At 44.2% G+C, this 18,343-nt stretch overlaps 1 protein-coding gene across 4 annotated transcripts; it reads left to right on the top strand.

Annotated features, from left to right (window-relative positions):
• Positions 1-1,291: 1,291 nt before the first annotated feature.
• Positions 1,292-16,624, top strand: CASP6 (caspase 6). 4 transcript variants are annotated; one of them, XM_029235600.1, is made up of 7 exons: positions 1,292-1,381; positions 7,462-7,501; positions 9,324-9,470; positions 9,909-9,985; positions 11,852-12,027; positions 15,183-15,342; positions 15,998-16,624. In XM_029235600.1, the coding sequence occupies exons 1-7, from the start codon at positions 1,342-1,344 to the stop codon at positions 16,234-16,236; spliced, it is 879 nt and encodes a 292-aa protein (XP_029091433.1). In that variant the 5' UTR covers positions 1,292-1,341; the 3' UTR covers positions 16,237-16,624. The 4 variants fall into 4 exon arrangements, with proteins under 4 accessions (XP_029091433.1, XP_029091432.1, XP_029091434.1 ...); XM_029235599.1 differs by lacking the exon at positions 1,292-1,381 and adding an exon at positions 1,472-1,913; XM_029235601.1 differs by lacking the exon at positions 1,292-1,381 and adding an exon at positions 1,472-5,898.
• Positions 16,625-18,343: the final 1,719 nt, after the last annotated feature.

Here is an 18,343-nt window from a genome sequence, read left to right as displayed (position 1 = left end):
AGAGTGCATATGCTGAAACCCTGAATCTCATTCAATGGATAAATATTTATTGAGCACCTCCTACATACTAAGCAACTGCTTCGTAATGGGGAAACCGTAAGAAGGCCAGTTTTACTTTCCATAAGCTTCAGGTGGTGGCAGTAAAAATGTATTGAGCTCTTCACAAGCCAGGCACTGTTCTGAATACAGTGATTTAACTCAGTTGTTACAACCACCATACGAGGGAGATACCGATACTCCATGTCTTCACCGCAGAATAAGGAACAAAGCTAGTGATTCCTGAAATATTTTATGCCTACAAGGAACTGAACAGTAAGTGGCGTGGAGTGAGTAAAATCCTTTGATTTCATATTCTATTCCATGACCAAGCAAGACTTTTGAACCACAAGTACATGTAGGAGTTACCGAGTTAGATTTTATTTTTCCCTCCCCAATAAAGGGGTGATGCTTATAGAAGACGGATCCCTTATACTTATTTTAATGTATTAGAAATGGTGCCTTAACACATTTTTCCCCCAGTCTGATGTCGGTTACTTGTTAAATGGCAAGACCCAGAGAAGTTGGGAAAGAGGAAGCCACCTTTTCTTCCGATTCAGAGTTGTTCGTTGAAGCAAATTTACACACTAGCCAACCACCCGAAGAGGAGCTCAATTAAATGTAACAGACATGCTCTGGGTCGTTAAAAGCCATAGTCTACAGACCCCGAAGTCCGGGCTCCTAATTTCTGCATGATTCCTTCCCCGAATTACCTCTACTTATAAAAGCCACATTTGAGAATCCTGGAGTGGCATCTAGTTTACTTTGGCCCGAATCCGCTATACAAACAGAGCGTTTTAAAGTATTGTAAATTCTTAACAAATCCTATAAATAACTCGTACTGGAGAAAGGAGTACTAGGGAAGCAGGAACACAACAGCCTGCACCTTTGAGGGAGTGAGGAGGAGCAAACGCTTGGGGCGGGGCTTGAGCGTGGAGCTCGCTGCAGGTCATCTACAGTTGCCTGGAGCCTCCCACCCCGGGGCCGCCGCTCGTGCTCGGGACGGAATCTGACGTCTCCCTACGGCAGGGTTCGGCTCTCCAAGGCGCCAGGCGGAGGAGACCGGGTCCCCTGCCCTGCCCGGGCGCTCTTGCCTCGGCGAACTCCGCGTGAGGGAAAGGGGCCTTAACTCTGCGCAGGGCACTGCCACCACCGACCCCATCCCACCCTCCGGCAGGCGGCGGGCAGGGAGCGAGGGCGCGGGGGTAGCGGAGGCGGGGGCGGGGTGGAGGAAGGGGCGGGGGCTGCAGTCCGGCTTCAGGAAGAGGAGGGCGCCCGGGCGTCGGTGCTGCGCGCTCTACCGCGATGAGTTCGGTGCCAGGGCTCCGCGGGGCTCGCGGTGCAGGTAGGCGGCGGGTACCGGGGCGGGGGGGCGCGCAGGCGGGGGCGGGGACGGGGACGCGGGCTCCTCCGGTTTTCCTCGGCGGCCAGAAGAAGCTGAGGGTCTTGGAGGGAAGCGCTCAGGTCCGGTGGGCGCAGCTTAACTTCTGGGCTCAGAAAAACAACTCGGGAACCTAGCCGCCGCCTCCTTGCGGTCCCTGGTGGCGGCGCCGAGCGCTGGGGCGTGCCCTGGCCGCTTTTGTCCTCCGGGCGCTGATCTCTCTCTAACCGTCGGGGCTATTTAAACTTTAACTGCGCCTGGTCATAAGAAAGTTAACTTTTGGAGGTTGGATCTTGTTTTGTTTTCTCACTTCTCAGTTAAAAGAAGTGGTTGCCTGCAGTAACAATGGAGCGTGACCGGCCCGAGGCAGTGCTCGGGCAGAGAGGCCCCCGGGCTTGCCCGCTCTGAACCTGGAGACGAAGTCCAGGCGTCGGCGGCTGCACAGCCGCTATGGCTCTCCTGCCTCCAGGAAACCTGCAGTTGTTCGTGAATTTAAGTTAAAGCCACAGTAACTATTCTCTACAAAATGATCAACTGCTAAACGCATGCTTTAGAACGATCTTCCCTGTCACTTATTATTTTACTGATAAGGTTTAGAAATTCTGGCCATAGTAAAAAAAAAAAAAAAGAAAGTGGGGGGTGGTTTGAAGCGCTGGCAGTCAGTCGATGCAGAGCGCCTTTATTTCAGAGCTTTTTATTCTTCGCCGCACAAAACAAGCCTTTTGCCCCAGAGGCAAGTTGTAAAAGTCACCATGGTTGTTCAGGAGGAAGTGGCATTACCCTGATGGACAGTGCGAGGTCCAGTGGCCATTGCCCTTTTGGAACCAGTGGTGAGGGGTGGGAAGCTGGGGCAGGGGTCCAAGATGCTTGAGGGACCGCTAGTCACCGCATGTCGCCCACCATTCTTTTTATGGCTTCCTTCCTTTTCCTACTTGCTCCCTTTTCAATCCCCACCCCACCCCTTTTCCAGTGTGTTCCAGGCCTGACATGAGTCACTCAAAGTAGGATTAATCAATTGTTGATAGGGAATGTGGGTAGATTTTCACAGATACTGCAGTGAATGAAGATGACGACAGTAGATGCTGAAGAAGTTGGGAGAAATGAACAAACGCTTAGTTTAGAAAGGTTTTTGGTCTCTCTCTGGTGGGAGCGGTTTTAACATGGTGACAGGGAGTGTAGGGACTTTGGAATCTACAGTCAGAACGGGGTCTTCAGTACCAACTCCAGGGCACTGACCTTGGACAAATCTCTTGCACTTTCTCTGTCTCACAGAGCCTGTGGAGCAGAGTGAGATAAAGTTATCTAAAGTGCCACGCCATCAACAAATGGTAGCTGGGGGCATTAACAGATTAAGGTGTGGAGGAAAAAGGAATGATTGATTGGTTTTGTAAAAATTAAACTTGTTTAAGGAGCAAAGAGGTCGTGGTTGCATTATGGTGGAGAGGAAAATTGCTTAAATCAGAGGCAAGGAGAGGGGAGAAGAGGTCAAGAGTCAGGTTTAGTGGCGGAACCTTTTTTTTTTTTTTTGGAACCATTTTTGATGAAAAGATTGCCAATGAACAGGAATTTGTAAATGTTATATAGGGAATCTCCCTCATTAAGATTTATTTTCTCCATGTCAACGAAGCCAGTTTGTTTGTACTCATGCAGTACGATGATACTTGTTAAAGCACACCCTTCCTGAAAGCTGGTCTGCTAGGTACATGCAGTTTAAAGTGACTGCGACAGAGTCGCATTGTATGTTCTCTGGAAGCAGGGTAAAATTGATCAACTCCAGGAAAAGTATTGGAACCTCAGTTCTAATGTCTGTCTTCATAGCTTTCTGTTCTGATTCAACAAACTGCTAGAACAGAGTGGCAGCTGGACTTGGTCAGTAATTGGTATTGCAGGATACAGGGTGTCTGTTTATAGCAGAGTGAAGGTTAGAGCCTGTGAGGATCAGAACTGAAGTTTTCACAGCCCAGTGTCTTTCTACATCTATCATGTTAACAGTGACAACAAAAAAAAAACCTTTAAAAAATGCCTCACTGAGATTGTCCTATCTGTTTACTTTGAAATTGAATGTCATTTTAAACAAATTAATCTTGAGCTACTTAAAACTGGCCATCTTTCCTAAGTCTGTAAGCTGAGGGCAGTATTTGAGATGACCCAAATGCACAGCATAAATTACATCCAGCCCAGGAGAATTGTGAAGCTCCTTCCTCAGACTGTGAAAAAGGAACTTGAAAGACCTAGTCGGGTGTACCTCTCCAATGCTTTCACCCTCAAGGTCTTGAGTTAGTTTGGTGACCGGCCAGTTGGCACAGCTTCCGCCAGGGACACTTCAAGCTGCTTTAGGCTCACTAGCCAACAAGGTGCAAAAGCTGGGAGAGGTGAACTGCTGGGTCTGCCACTACTCTGGGCATCACAGAAGAGACTCAGGTGCTCTCCAGCCTGTGCAGGTTCTTGGCGGGTGAAGGAGGTGATTGGCTTTCAGATATGGATTTCATGTGTTTAGTTTGAGTGGTTCTATTTCTTTATTGTATAAGTGGTTTAATGATAAGCACGTGAGGTTATTAAAAGGATCCCGGAACAAAAGCTTTTGAAAATGGAAGGAGAGAAAACCCTGCACTGCTCTGGTAGGGCAGTGTGGGGAGCAGGAAGTTACCCCGGTAGACAGGGTGTGGAGCTCTTCGGGGGAGAGCAGTTGTGGGGCAGGAGGAATCCCAGTTAGAACAGTGTGTGAGTAGGACGTAGCCTAGGAAGAGCAGGGTGTAGAAGTATCCCCAGTGGAGCATTGTCAGAAGTGGGAAGTGTCCCAGGGGGAGCAGCGTGTGGACTAGAAAGTATCATGATGTATCAGTGCGTTGTAGGAAATCTTCTGGGTGGAGTTGTTTATGCGCTCGAAGAGCAGTGTGTTCAGAAGGGCAGCATCCCTGAGTAGCGGGGAGTCTTAGCGGGAAGCATGCCCCATTAGAGCCGTGTGGAGTGGGAAGTATCCCAGGAGAACAGCGTGTGGAGTAGGAAGCATTCTGGGTATGGCTGTTTGTGGAGTGGGAAGCGTAGGATGTACATTCAGTGGAGCCGTGCGTGGGGGCAGGAAGTGCCCTAGGTGAGCACTGAGTGCAGGAGGGAAGTGTCCCTGGGCACAGCGCTGTTGAGGAGGAGGTATCCCGGTAAAGAGGTCTCTCTATTAAGGAACTCTGCTCCGGTGGAGCCCCGTCCTAGTAAGCAGTATGTCACAGAGAGCAGTGTGTGGAGCAGGAAAGGTAGGATGTATCCTCGGGCGAGCACTGAGTGGAGCCAGAAGTATCGCCGGTGGAAAGTGTGCGGAGAAGGAAGTATCCTCCGTAGAGCAGTGTGTGGAGTGGGGAGAATTCTGGGTAGAGTGATCTGTAGAGTAAGAAGAGTAGGACGTGTCCCGGGGAGAGCGGTGTGTGGGTGCTTCCAGGTAACCTTGGTAGGTCAGTGTGTGAAGTAGGAAGTCTCCAGGATAGAGCATGGTGTGGAATAGGTTGTGTCCTAGGTAGGGCAGTACGTGGAGTCCAAGTATCCGTAGCAGAGCAGTGTGTGGACCACGAAGCATCCCGGTTTATCACTGTGTGCAGTCGGAAGTATTCCGAGTAGAGCAGTTTCTGTATCCCGGGTAGAACACTGTGTGGCACAGGAAGTAACCCTGGTAGAACGGGGTGTGTAGGAGGAGGTATCCTGGGCATAACTGTGGAATCGGAAGTATCCCCCAGAGAGCCGTGTGCTCACGGGGTCAGCATCCCAAGTAGAGGGGTGTCTTATTAGGAAGCATCAGCTGTACAGCAGTGTGTGGGGTAGGACGTGTCCCCAGTAGAGCAGTGTGTGGAGAAGGAAGTGCCCTGCTAGTGGAGTAGGGCTGGAGATTTCATAGTAGACTGGTGTGTGGTACAGGAAGTATTCTGGGTAGAGGAGTTTGTGGATCCCTGGAGAGCACTGTGCGTGGTAGGAAGGATCCCCAGGGTCGAGTGTGCAGAGCAGCAAGTGTTCTAGTAGAGAAGTGTGTGGAGTAAGCACTGTCCCTGGGAGGACAGCGTGTACAGCATGAGTGTGTGGAGGAGGAAGTGTTCTGGTGGAACAGTGTATGAGCTACCATGTGACCTTTAGTAGAGCAGTGGGTGGAGTCGGTGGGATCCCTTTCAGAACACTGCGTGGAGTAGGAAATCCCCCAGTAGAGCAGCTATACAGTAGGGAAGTCCCCCTGGATAGAGGATCGCTTGGTAGGAAGTATTCCCAGTAAAGCAGCGTGTGGAATATGAAGTATCCACCTTAGAGCAGGATGTGGGGTAGCACGGAAACTTTGGGAGTGTGGGGAGGATGCGCTAGAGGCTGCTTTTGACTCATCTTTGGTGTGAGTAAAAATCACCTTGTTAAAAATGCAGATTGTCACCTTTCCCAGGATTCTGATTCTGTAAGTCAGGGTTAGGATCGAGGAATCTGCATTTTATCACCCAGGCCAGGAACTGATGCAAAAGGTTAAGAAAAACTGATTGGAGCCTATGGCACAGGGGAGGGGGAAGGGGAAGGGGAAGGGGAAGGCCGCTGTGGGGTCTTGGCTGGAATGCTGGCTGCATTACGTGACGAACAGGCTGAGAGTGACTGGTAAAGGGCCCTGGAGTTGAATTCCCCATCTCACCTCATCCTCCCTCCCTGGGCGGATTTTTGTCAGTGAGGAGATGCGAGGTTAGAACAGTCAGGCGTCAGGGAGAAGACTCCAAGGAGAGAGGGGGACCCCACCCTCTTGACTAGGAGATGATGGGTAGGAGTCTACCCTTAGGGTCTGTTGCGCTTCCTTCAAAGACCTCAACTGAGAGGTGCATCTTGCTATACTGTTGATATTTTATTACCTTCTCTCCCCTCCCCTCTTAAGCTCTTAAGTTTATCAGGTAAAAACAGATTTATGAGCGTATGGGCCCTTGTAGAAGATGCTTAGACTGTGCTGTCCAGTACAGAAGCCACGGGCCACACGTTTAAATTAATTTAATTAACTGAGTTCCTCAGTTACACTAGCCACATTTCAAGTGCTCAAGACCACATGTGGCCAGTGGCTGCCCTATGGGACAGCTCTGGTGTAGGGAATTCTGTCATTGCAGAGAGCTCTGTTGCACAGCACTGTTCCCGGGAGTAGAGAGGGATTCAGTGAGAGGCTGTCTCGGGGGTGGGGAAGTCTGTTCGTGGGTCAGGAGCAGAGGGTCCCGATTACAGGGTCGTAAGTGCACATGTGTCATTCAGGAGATCAAAGTCTGAGCCTTTGCCCTTTCCCTTCCTCCACCAAACGTGTACCTCTTCCAGGTGGCAGGGTAATCCAGTATTAACCACGCTCTGTTCAGTTCTCTTGCTTGACTTAATCCCTTCTCTGTTTCAGAGAATATTTGCAAAAACATTTTCTGCAATATCAAGCAATTTCATATTTCATTTGAGCTGTATAATCACAGAGCTACATTTGTTACTTTAGACATATTTTGCAACGAATGTGTTTAATATTTTCTCCATTAAAAAAATTTAAAAAAATTTTCTCCATTTCTAATCTGTTTTATTTTGCATGTAAGAGTTGGGGGTGAGAAAAAATTGAGCTGTTAACTTATAGTTATTTATTTTTTTAACATCTTTATTGGAGTATAATTGCTTTACAATGGTGTGTTAGTTTCTGCTCTATAACAAAGTAAATCAGCTATACGTATACATATATCCCCATATCCCCTCCCTCTTGCATCTCCCTCCCTCCCACCCTCCCTATCCCACCTCTCTAGGTGGTCACAAAGCACCGAGCTGATCTTCCTGTGCTATGCAGCTGCTTCTCACTTGCTATCTGTTTTACATTTGGTAGTGTATCTAAGTCCATGCCACTCTAATTTGTTTATTATTCATAGCACTTTCCCTTCCTTCTCCCATACTCCTTCTCACATACTTTGACCTTTAAACTAACCAAGACAGAAGGGGCTTAAGAGTATAGGAGTCAAGGCAGCTGGGAGTTCCTGATGTGTTTTATGACCAAAAGTCAAAAAGTATATTAACAAAACCCAACTTTTTTTTAATAGGTGAACAAAACATGACAGAAACAGATGCCTTCCCTACGAGGTAAAAATGTGCTCTTTACCAGTAAAGGTCTTTTCCTTTGATCATGATCAGCCTATAGAAATCAAAGCAAGAAAGGGACCTGGGAGCTAGAAAGCAGAACTGAGAATGTCAGGTTTTAGCATTTGGAGGGTTGGTTTGTAGATGTGCAGGTTAGTATAGGTGTGCTGCCCCTGGCTGTGAAGGGACCTAGACTGAGGGTCAAAATACTGAACAATTGGGATGGCATGGGCCCTGGGGCTAGGCCTGGGCCAGGCCGTTGTCCTTGGTCGCTGACTCCTGGAGACCTGGGGGAAAGACACCCATGCAGAGGGACTGGGGTGGGCGTAGGGGTGCTCAGCATGGCTGCTGTTACCCGTTGGTACAGGAGCATTGGGTGGGCCAAAAAGCTTGTTTGCTTTTTTCCGTTCGATGGCTCTAGTAGCACTTAGTTGTCTTTAACTTCATTCAAAACAATTTTGTTAGATTGTATTGTGACAGCCGTCATATCAGCATGCATTTGAAAAAAGACTTACCAAAATTGGTGAATTTTTGTGTAGCCATTTTAATATGGAAGATGGAAGGGAAAAAGCAACATTTCCAACATATTATGCTTTATTATTTCAAGAAAGGTAAAAATGCAACCGGAAGGCAAAAAAAGATTTGTGCAGCGTATGGAGAAGGTGCTGTGGCTGATCGAACGTGTCGGAAGTGGTTTGCGAAGTTTCGTGCTGCAGATTGCTCGCTGGACGATGCTCCACGGTCGGGTAGACCAGTTGACGTTGACAGCGATCAAATCGAGACATTAATTGAGCACAGTCAACGTTATACCACGCGGGAGAGAGCCGACATACTCAAAATACCCAAATCAAGCACTGAAAATCACCTGCACCAGCTTGGTTATGTCAGTCACTTCGATGTTTGGGTTCCACATAAGTCAAGTGAAAAAAACCTTCTTGACCGTATTTCCGCATGCGATTCTTTACGTAATGAAAACGTTCCATTTTTAAAACAAATTGTGATGGGCGATGAAGAGTGGATACTGTGCAATAATGTGGAATGGAAGAGATCGTGGGGCAAGCAAAATGGGCCACCATCAACCACACTAAAGGCCGGTCTTCATTCCAAAGAAGGTGATGTTGTGTCTGTGGTGGGATTGGAAGGGAGTTCTGTATTATGAGCTCCTTCCGGAAAACCAAACGATTCATTCCAACAAGTACTGCTCCCAGTTGGAAAGCAGCACTCGATGAAAGCGTCCAGAACTAGTCAACAGAAAATGCCTGATCTTCCATCAGGATAACGCAAGACTGCATGTTCCTCTGATGACCAGGCAAAAACTGTTACAGCTTGGCTGGGAAGTTCTGATTCATCTGCCGTATTCACCAGACATTGCGCCTTCAGATCTCCATTTATTTCAGTCTTTACAAACTTCTCTTAATGGAAAAAATTTCAATTCCCTGGTAGACTGTAAAATGCACCTGGAACAGTTCTTTGCTCAAAAAGATAAAAAGTTTTGAGAAGATGGAATTGAAGTTGCCTGAAAAATGGCAGAAGGTGGTGCAACAAAACGGTGAATATGTTGTTCAGTAAAGTTCTTGGTGAAGATGGAAAATGTGTCTGTCTTTTACTTAAATTCCGAAGGAACTTTTTGGCCCACCCAATATTTCAGGACTTTCCTTGCCAGTGTGGCTGGGAGGCTTCCCTGGGGCACACCAGTGGTCTGTCCGCCTGGCAGAGGAGGTGGACGCAGCAGACCTCTATCTACTCTATATGTTGATCTTGGGCTTGGAGGAGCTCTTTATTTAATATGACTTAAGTGATTGTTTTTACAACTTTTCATAAACAGAGAAGTGTTTGATCCGGCAGAAACGTACAAAATGGACCACAAGAGGAGAGGAATTGCTTTAATCTTCAATCATGAGAGGTTCTTCTGGCACTTAACCCTACCAGACAGGCAGGGCACCAGCGCCGACAGAGACAGTCTTAAGCGCAGGTAGTATGGTTTGATCTATATGTCGAGATGGTGAGATACTTAAGTGATAACTACTTATCAAAACTTGTCCACACTGATGAAATAACAGACAGAGCAAGAGTATTTGAGGATGAACCTCATTTGGGCACAGCCTCCCTTAAGAACTTGCCTGAATTTCCCCCCTAATCCTGTTCTATTAAATGTTAACATTCTTTGCATTGTTATAAGTCTATCTGCATAGTAGATGGCAGTACTGTAACTTAAATCAGTTATGAATAAATCCCTTCCTACCGAGGGTTATCAAGGAAAATGATCATTGTCATATTTGATTTTTCTTTCTCTCTAAAGAAGTCAATTTATATGTCATAAAAATGTGTATAGATTCCTCAAATAATTAGGGGTATGTGGCAGCTTTGAATAGCTCATAAGCTAACATCCAATTTAATTTATCATCTCCAGGTTTTCAGATCTAGGATTTGAAGTGAAATGCTTTGATGATCTTAAAGCAGAAGAACTACTGCTCAGAATTCACGAGGGTAGGTATCAATAGTTTTCTTATTCATATTCCTCTGATGGGATTGAGTAGTTTTCAATTATCCTATGTGTAAAGACAGGTCCAAATAATTAACCGTACTGTGAAAAAGGCTTGTCAATTAATTTAGCATGGGTTATAGGTTTTGGTTGCGCCTCTCTGATTGTGTTACCTACCAGATTTAGAGACCTTTGCAAAGTATTCTGCCTCCAAAGTTACAGTCTATATACCACTAGTTACAGTCTATTACTCTAGAAATGAATGAAATGATCTTTTCATTTGGCAATTAAAAGCCGAAAATGCAAATACTACATACAGATGCTGGGTAGTCATTTTTTAATTGACTCCTTCCATACCCAAGTTTTTACTGGCTTCATAATACTGTTGATTTATATACATTATCTCTTAATTTCTACATCACTATGCAGTAGTAGGTAAATTAACAACTTATGTTTGTAATTAATCACTACATGTCATGGATTTTTAAGTAATTTGTTAATGGACTATTATAACATTTACGTAATTAAACTTTCTTCCGAGCTCTTTTTTTTTAAATTGAGGTATAATTGACATATAACACTAGTTTCAGGTATACAGCATAATGATTTGATATTTGCATACACTGGGAAACGATCACCACAGGAAATGTAGTGACCGTCTGTCACCATACGTACTTACAAAGACTGGCCTTTCTTGTGATGAGGACTTCTGAAGATCTCCTCTCTCGGCAGCTTTCCAGTATGCGATACCGTATTGTTAACTACAGTCACCATGCTGTCCATTACGTCCCAGGCACTTACGTATTTGTGTAACTGGAAGTTAGTACCTCTGCCCCCTCCCCCATTTGGCCACACCCACCCCACCCCTGCCTCTGCCCCAGCAGCCACCAGTCTTTTCTCTGCATCTTTGAGGTGGGTCGCCTGCTTGCTGGCTGGCGTTTTGGATTCCACATATAGTGAGACCATGTCTTTCTCTGCCTTCCCTCACTTAGCATAATGCTCTCAGGATTCAGTCATGTTGTTGCAAATGGCGAGATTTCTTTTCTTAATGGCTGAATGGTAAGCCCCTGTATATACACATCTCTTTTTTATCCATTCATCCACTGTTGGACATTTAGGTCGCTTCCATATCTTGGCTGTTGTAATAATTGCTGCAACGAATATGAGGGTTCATATATCTTTTCAAATGAGCGTTTTTGTTGTCTTCGGATAAATACCCAGAAGTGGAAGTGCAGGATACAGTAGTTCTATTTTTAATTTTTTTAAGGAACCTCATACCAGAGTTCTTCTTTAACCTGTAAATAATTTCAACTGGCTGCTTACCAGGTTTTCTACTTTGCTTGCTCCTCCGCTTTGGAGGACATCACTCTCCTGTCTTAATACTCTTTCAGAAGCTCTGAGCGCCGCGGACATATCGTGAAGGTGCTGCACTCCTTGGAGGTGCAGCGACACATAGGGAGGTGTTATGTAGTAGTTTTTGGGTCTTTCCAAAAGGTCTCTGCTGATTCAAAGAAACTTATATTGCCAAAATGACTTGGATCTTTTAAGGGCGTTCCCCACAATAATCCCTTTAGGTTTTCCATGTCATTATTCTGTGTTTTAGGAGAGCTAACAAAATCTGTTCACCTCTATTACTTTGAACTGTAATAATTTGGATTTTTAAAAAATCAGATATAGTATGGTATAAATTATTGCTTGATTAAATACTAAAATAAGTTGTTTCATTACAGACATTTTATATTATAATACATTTTCCCCCTCCCTCAATTGTATGTATGTAACTTTATTCTAATATTAGGAAATTAAATTTTTAGATGTAGATAAGAAGCACCTTATTTTCATTTCTGAATAACTTTTGGGTGCCTTTTTAGCATCAACCGCTAGCCATGCAGACGCTGATTGCTTTTTGTGTGTTTTCCTGAGTCACGGTGAAGGCAACCACATCTATGCATATGATGCCAAGATTGAAATTCAGACACTGACTGGCTTGTTCAAAGGAGACAAGTGTCAGAGCCTGGTTGGAAAACCCAAGATATTTATCATTCAGGTAAGACTGATTATGTTATAGTCTTAATTATCAAGGCCATGGTTCTGTATATGTGACTAGAAAGAACTAAAGCTGATTTCGGAAGTAACTTTCTCCAGTAAATCGGAAAGGCCCTTTTTGAATCCTAGCCAGAGTCGCAGTTTGAGCTGTTAGTAATTCTTTCTTAACATAAAGATTCTCAGTATCTTTATTACTTGGATTGACATTGGAAATGACTCAAAATAACGAATGTGCTGCTCCCTGGCCCAGCCCAGTGTCAAGGCAGAGCCGCTGGACGAGCATCTGCTGGTGGGCAAGTGCAGTGCAGGGCCAGCTGTTCAGACCAGGTTTGGTTTGGGGGCTGGAGAGCGTGCTAGCCGGTGGGAAGAATGTGGGCATAAAGACTTCTAGTCCTAGCTTGCTTCGTCCTTTCACATCTTCGTCCTTTCACATTTTCCCTTAGGCCAAGATGCGGTTACCCACTGCCAAACTGGTACTAGGGATAAAAATATTTGGGGGCTTGAATAACATCATTTGGTACCTCAGTAAGGATTCTGAACAAAAAAGAGAATTCCTCACGTTCCAGGGCTGCAATCCTCTATTTCCATGAACGGCATGGAGGACACAGCCACGTTTCACACCCTGCCGTACCTTGAGGAAGGGAGTAGGGGGGCTATAAAAAAAAAAAAAAAGTCAAGGATGACTCCCTGGTTTCATGTTTGGACAGCTGCACTGGGGTGTCTGTGAGACATGTCATTGGAGATACAGGTCTAGAACTTGAGACAGGCAGCCCGGATTAGAGAAGTAAGTTTGGGAGTAATGAGGGGATGGGTGGGTGGTACTGGAAGGCATGGGAGTAGATGAGTTTCCGCATGTCAAGTATAGCCTGGAAAACGAGTGTAGAGGGAATTCCATGGCAGTCCAGAGGTTAGGACTTAGTGCTCTCACTGCCGAGTTCAATCCCTGGTCGGGGAACTAAGATCCTGCAAGTCGCGGAGCAACTAAGCCCGTGCACCACAACTACTGAGCCTGCGCTCTAGAGCCCGCGAGCCACAACTACTGAGCCCACACACCACAGCTACTGAAGCCCGCGTGCCTAGAGCCTGTGCTCCGCGGCAAGAGAAGCCACCGCAATGAGAAGCCCGCACACCGCAACAAAGAGTAGCCCCTGCTCGCCAAAACTAGTGAGAAAAGCCCGCCTGTGCACAGCAACGAAGACCCAATGCAGCCAAAAAAAAAAAAAAATATTAAAAAAAAAAAAGAAATGACCGGTGAGACTGCTCATGAAAAAGGGAGCGGCCAGCACTGTCAGACAGGAGAATTGGAAATAACTCATGGGCCACAAAGGAGGAAAATGTTTTGCCAAGTTATTTCATTTCTCTACGCCTCAGCTTCTTCATCTGTGACACAGGGATAAAATAGCACTGGCTCCTGGGGTGGCTGAGAGGATAAAACGATCTGGCCTAATATGAAAAACACTTCGAACGGTGCCTGGCACACGGCAGGCCCCCGGTAAAGGCTGGCTCTTATTCTTGCTGCAGTAGAACACTGAGTTCCATGTGTTCTACGTTCCATTTAGGAAGACAGACAGTTGAAAATAAGGTCTGAAAATAAGCCTGCTAATACTATGTAAGATCAAAATCTCCCTGTAAAAAATAGGATATTAGGGATCTTCTATTTATATGATAACTCTGAAATCCATCCGCACTGTTTCTTTTAAAGCTTCTAATTCTTCAGCCATTTCAGAACTGATGCATGCATTTATAATACTACAGCAGAATCTTGTTAGAGCACTGTATGGAGTTTACTGGGGCTCCCAGAACAAAGTACAGGCATACCTCACTTTATTGCACTTTGAAGATAGTGTTTTTGTTTTTTTTTTTTAAACAAATTGAAGGTTTGTGGCAACCCTGTGTTGATGCCATTTTTCCAACAGCATTTGCTCACTTCATTTCTGTGTCATATTTTGGTTATTTTCATAGTTCAGACTTTTTCATTATGTTTGTTATGATTGTGATTTTGACATTACTATTGCAAAAAGATTATGACTAGCTGAAGACTCAGGTGATGGTTAGCATTTTTTAGCAATAAAGTATTTCTTAATTAAGGCCTGTACTTTTAGACATAATGCTATTGCACACTTAATAGACTACAGTATAGTGTAAACATAACTTTTATATGCACTGGGAAACCAGAAAGTCCATGTGACTCACTTTATTGCGATACTCACTGTGTTGCTGTAGTCTGGAACCGAATCTGCAATATCTCTGAGGTCTGCCTGTACACAAACTGGGTAGCTTAGACAAGAGAAATGTATTTTCTTGCGGTTCTGGAGGTTAGAAGTCTGAGATCAAGGTGTCAGCAGGGTTGATTTCTTCTGAGGCCTCTCTCCTTGCCTGGGAGGTGGCTTTTCTGTTCACATGGTCTTTCCTCTGTGCACGTCTGTGTCCTGGTCTCTTTTTATAAGGATGCCAGTCATAGTGGGTTAGGGCCCACCAATAGAACCTCATTTTACCTTAATTATCTCTTTAAAGGCCATATCAGCAAATACAGTCACATTTGAAATACTGGGGGTTATATGTTATATATTGAACTCCTTAGTGTATAAATCGGGGAGGGACAAAATGCAGCCCATAATAGTTATTTGAGTAGAAATTAAGGTTAGCCCTTGTGTGAGTCAGAATTAGTAAGAATTTGAGCCCTCACTTTTAAGTAGGAGCAAAAGGCAGGAGGCACATTAATAGATGTCCTCTCAGGTCATGTGGTGTCATTTTGACCCTTAACAATTTATGGTGGCCGCTTGGCAAGGAAAACCCAATCTGGGAATACATTACCTGATTATATAGAAACACTTAGGCACATACTATAGCTTTTAAAAGAAAGGGTGACTCTTGGTGCCATGGTGTGGGTAATCCCTAAGAAACTGTAAAACCACAGATGCTCTCCCTTTTACAGTGTACCATTCAGTCAACATTAACTATAGGAAAACGTAAGTAGGAAAAAAACCTGTCAGCTTTGGCCTGCTCTAAACCTGAATGCATTGTTTCTGAAGCGCCTATAAAGTGGCTTCTGTTGATGTTGCAGTGGAGGCGTGCTGAAGCACACATTCACTGTGAACATGAAGCATTGGGAAGAATAGGCAGGTAAAGGAGGGGATTTTCCTCCTTGTCTCGTAGGCATGTCGGGGAAACCAGCACGATGTGCCAGTCGTCCCTTTGGATGCAGTGGATCATCAGACCAACAAGCTGGATGTCAACCTAACCCAGGTGGATACGGCCTCAGTTTATGCACTTCCTGCTGGAGCAGACTTCCTCATGTGTTACTCTGTGGCAGAAGGTGTGTGGGTGTTTAATACAAGTGTAGAGTTGGCTTTCTTGGCTAAGTTCCTGTAAGTTTCACCTTGGCTTGATTTGGCTGAGGTCTTTCTAATGGGGCATGTGATTTGGTCGTGAAGCTCAGAGGCTTAATGGACTTCTTTGTGCCTTGTGATCAGAGTGATATCTAAAAGGATAAAATACCTTATAGAAAAATCCTTCCTGAGAACTATGTTAAGTAAAGCTACAAGGCTAATTATATTGAATTTGAGCAGCAGAATACGTCAGTTACTGATGGTGACACTGCTGCTGTGGTAACGCTCGCGGGAAACGTTCAAAACTATTCTGATGACAGTTGTTCTCTGCTCTTGCAGTAAATAATTTTATGTTTTTCTTTCTTCTAATCGCGTGTCTCAGAAATCATTGCCTGGTTACTACTATCTTGGAAATTTTCAGGAAATGGAGAAAATTACATAGCATTAACCCTATTTTTATAGAACTGTATGGAATTAATCGTTTTTCCCACGTGAGAATAGTCAACAGAGAAAACTTTTAAAACTGTATCACGGCACATCTTAGTCTTCTCCAAGGATTTTTAAGAACTCAGACTTTCTAAAGGTGTTTTTCTGTCACAGTAAATGACCAGAAGACTTCAGTGGCTCTCCTATCTTTTTTAGGTTATTATTCTCATCGGGAAACTGTGAATGGCTCATGGTACATTCAAGATTTGTGCGAGATGCTGGGAAAATTCGGGTCCTCCTTAGAGTTCACAGAACTCCTCACGCTGGTGAACCGGAAAGTTTCTCGGCGCCGAGTGGAGATCTGCAGAGACCCAAGTGCAATTGGAAAGAAGCAGGTGCCCTGCTTTGCCTCAATGCTAACTAAAAAGCTGCATTTCTTTCCAAAATCTAAATGATTGATAGGTGCTATTTTGTTTTATGTATCTGTATTTTTATATAAAGAAGTATCACTAGGTTGAAGCAATCTAAATGGTACAGCAATTTTAAATGTCTTAAGCTCCAATGAGAGAACTTTACAAAAAAACAGCTCACATTGGACATGGTGAAGGGGTTTGATATGTGTAGAAATGAAATCCTCAGGGAATTCCTATAAATAAAAATCCACAAGCATTTGTAATACTTGACTTTTGTAGTAAATTGCAAGGTTACTCAAAATACCTGACTGATTTAACTTGTATTTTGTGACTTTTTATAAAACTTTATAATGTTTTTAAAAGGAACCTGATAATTCGTTGTTTTCCTTTAATATCTGAAATTCATTCTTTATTAAATTTTTCAAATTCACATTCTTGCTCATTTGTGTAATTTATAGATGACTTGTTTTACTTGGTCATATAAATTAATCTACATATGAATTATCACTTTTTATATAGGACTTTAGCTCTCACTTTAAAACAAAAAAGCCTTCAAGAACTATTACATGGCATTCTGAGGAAGAAATATAAAACACAGTTAATTCTTAGTCAGTAGAGGCTACACACTTGCAAAGTTTGATTCTGTCAGTGTCTTGCATGTTAGTTACTGTACACTGTCTGGCAGTCCCACTCACAGACCATCATCATGTTCATGGAATAATAGATGTTACCTTTTTTTTTTTGGCTGTGCCACGTGGCATGCGGCATGCAGGATCTTAGTTCCCCGACCAGCGAATGAACCCGTGCCCCCTGCAGTGGAAGCTCGGAGTCTTAACCACTGGACCGCCAGGGAAGTCCTGGATGTTACTTTTAAGATTCAGTTCTTACTAATATGATATGTAAATTTTGAGTAATATGTTTTGTTAATAACCTGCTGGAGGCTGAATATGATTAGAAGTTTGGGCTTTGATAACAAACTTGTGAGTTGCTGGTTCAGAAGCAGTAGTTTGCCTGTGCTGTTTCAGTTGTAGTTCAAAACACGTGCCAACTATATGCTAAGGTCAGTGGGACATTTATACCTTTTTTTGTGGTCATGACAGGCACTTCACTGTCAGTTGAACATTGTACCTTTCCTTTAACCCCCGACCCACAGGTGCTGCCGGCTCTTCTTGCAAGAGCAAATGACTACAGAAGCTCTCCTCAGTTCATCGAACGAACACGGGCCTGGCCCTCTAGGCAAAGAATATACAGCTTTGGTTACCTAAGAGAAATTAGCTCATGTTATTAAAAAGCTCAACAACCCCCCCGCACACACACACACATCTTTTTTTCCCTTGAATGTGATCAAAGGTTTATCTGAATAAAATCCTCTTGTACAGATGACATTGGTACCTACCTATCTGGGCGTCAAAATGCCATCAAATTTGAGCTGTGGAAGCCATAGGGACACAGTTGAATTTCGTTTACAATCCTTTTGTAATAAAACTAATGTGTAATTTGGATTCCTTTAGTTTTAGTTCCAATCTATTTAACTTGGAACTTGAGTAGAAATTTCGTACTCTATGTTAATAACTGATCTATAAAGGTTTAACATAAATGACACGTCTCATTTGAGAAACTACAGTTTAAATACTAAAAAGGTCAGAGAGTCTTGCCTCTGATCACTGAGCTGTCATCCCCTGGGTACTCAGAAATCAGTTTCACGTGTCATAAAGTAAGTACAATGTGACCTACATGTAGCTCCTTCTCTGAAGAATTAAACTTTATTTTACTTTATCAAGTGGGAAGATCCAAGTCAAAGGGAGCTGTCTTTACTAAGAATTAATTCATTTTTCGCATGACAAATTTTCTGAAGCCCTAAAAACACAGAAGTGTTCTTTGAGAATTGTCTTTCACGTTCTAGTTCAGGGGTCGGTAAAATTTTTCTGTAAAGAGCCAGAGAGTAACTATGCTGGGCTTTGCAGGCCTGCTGTCTCTGCTGCAGTCAACCCTGCTGCTATAGTGTGAGAACAGCCACCGTCAGTGCATCAGTGGGCATAGCTGTGTTCCAATAAAACTTTATATACAAAAACAGGCTCTTGTCTACCCCTTTTTCCCAGGTTTTCCTTTAGACAGTTTGGGAATTCAGAAGCCATCCTTTCTACTTTCC

The sequence above is a fragment of the Monodon monoceros genome, unplaced genomic scaffold, assembly GCF_005190385.1.
Source record: "Monodon monoceros isolate NGI ecotype Baffin Bay Population unplaced genomic scaffold, NGI_Narwhal_1 Super_Scaffold_20, whole genome shotgun sequence".
Taxonomy (NCBI): Eukaryota; Metazoa; Chordata; class Mammalia; order Artiodactyla; family Monodontidae; genus Monodon; species Monodon monoceros.
The sequence above is the reverse complement of the archived record's forward strand: the minus strand, read 5'-3'. Positions and strand labels throughout refer to the sequence as shown.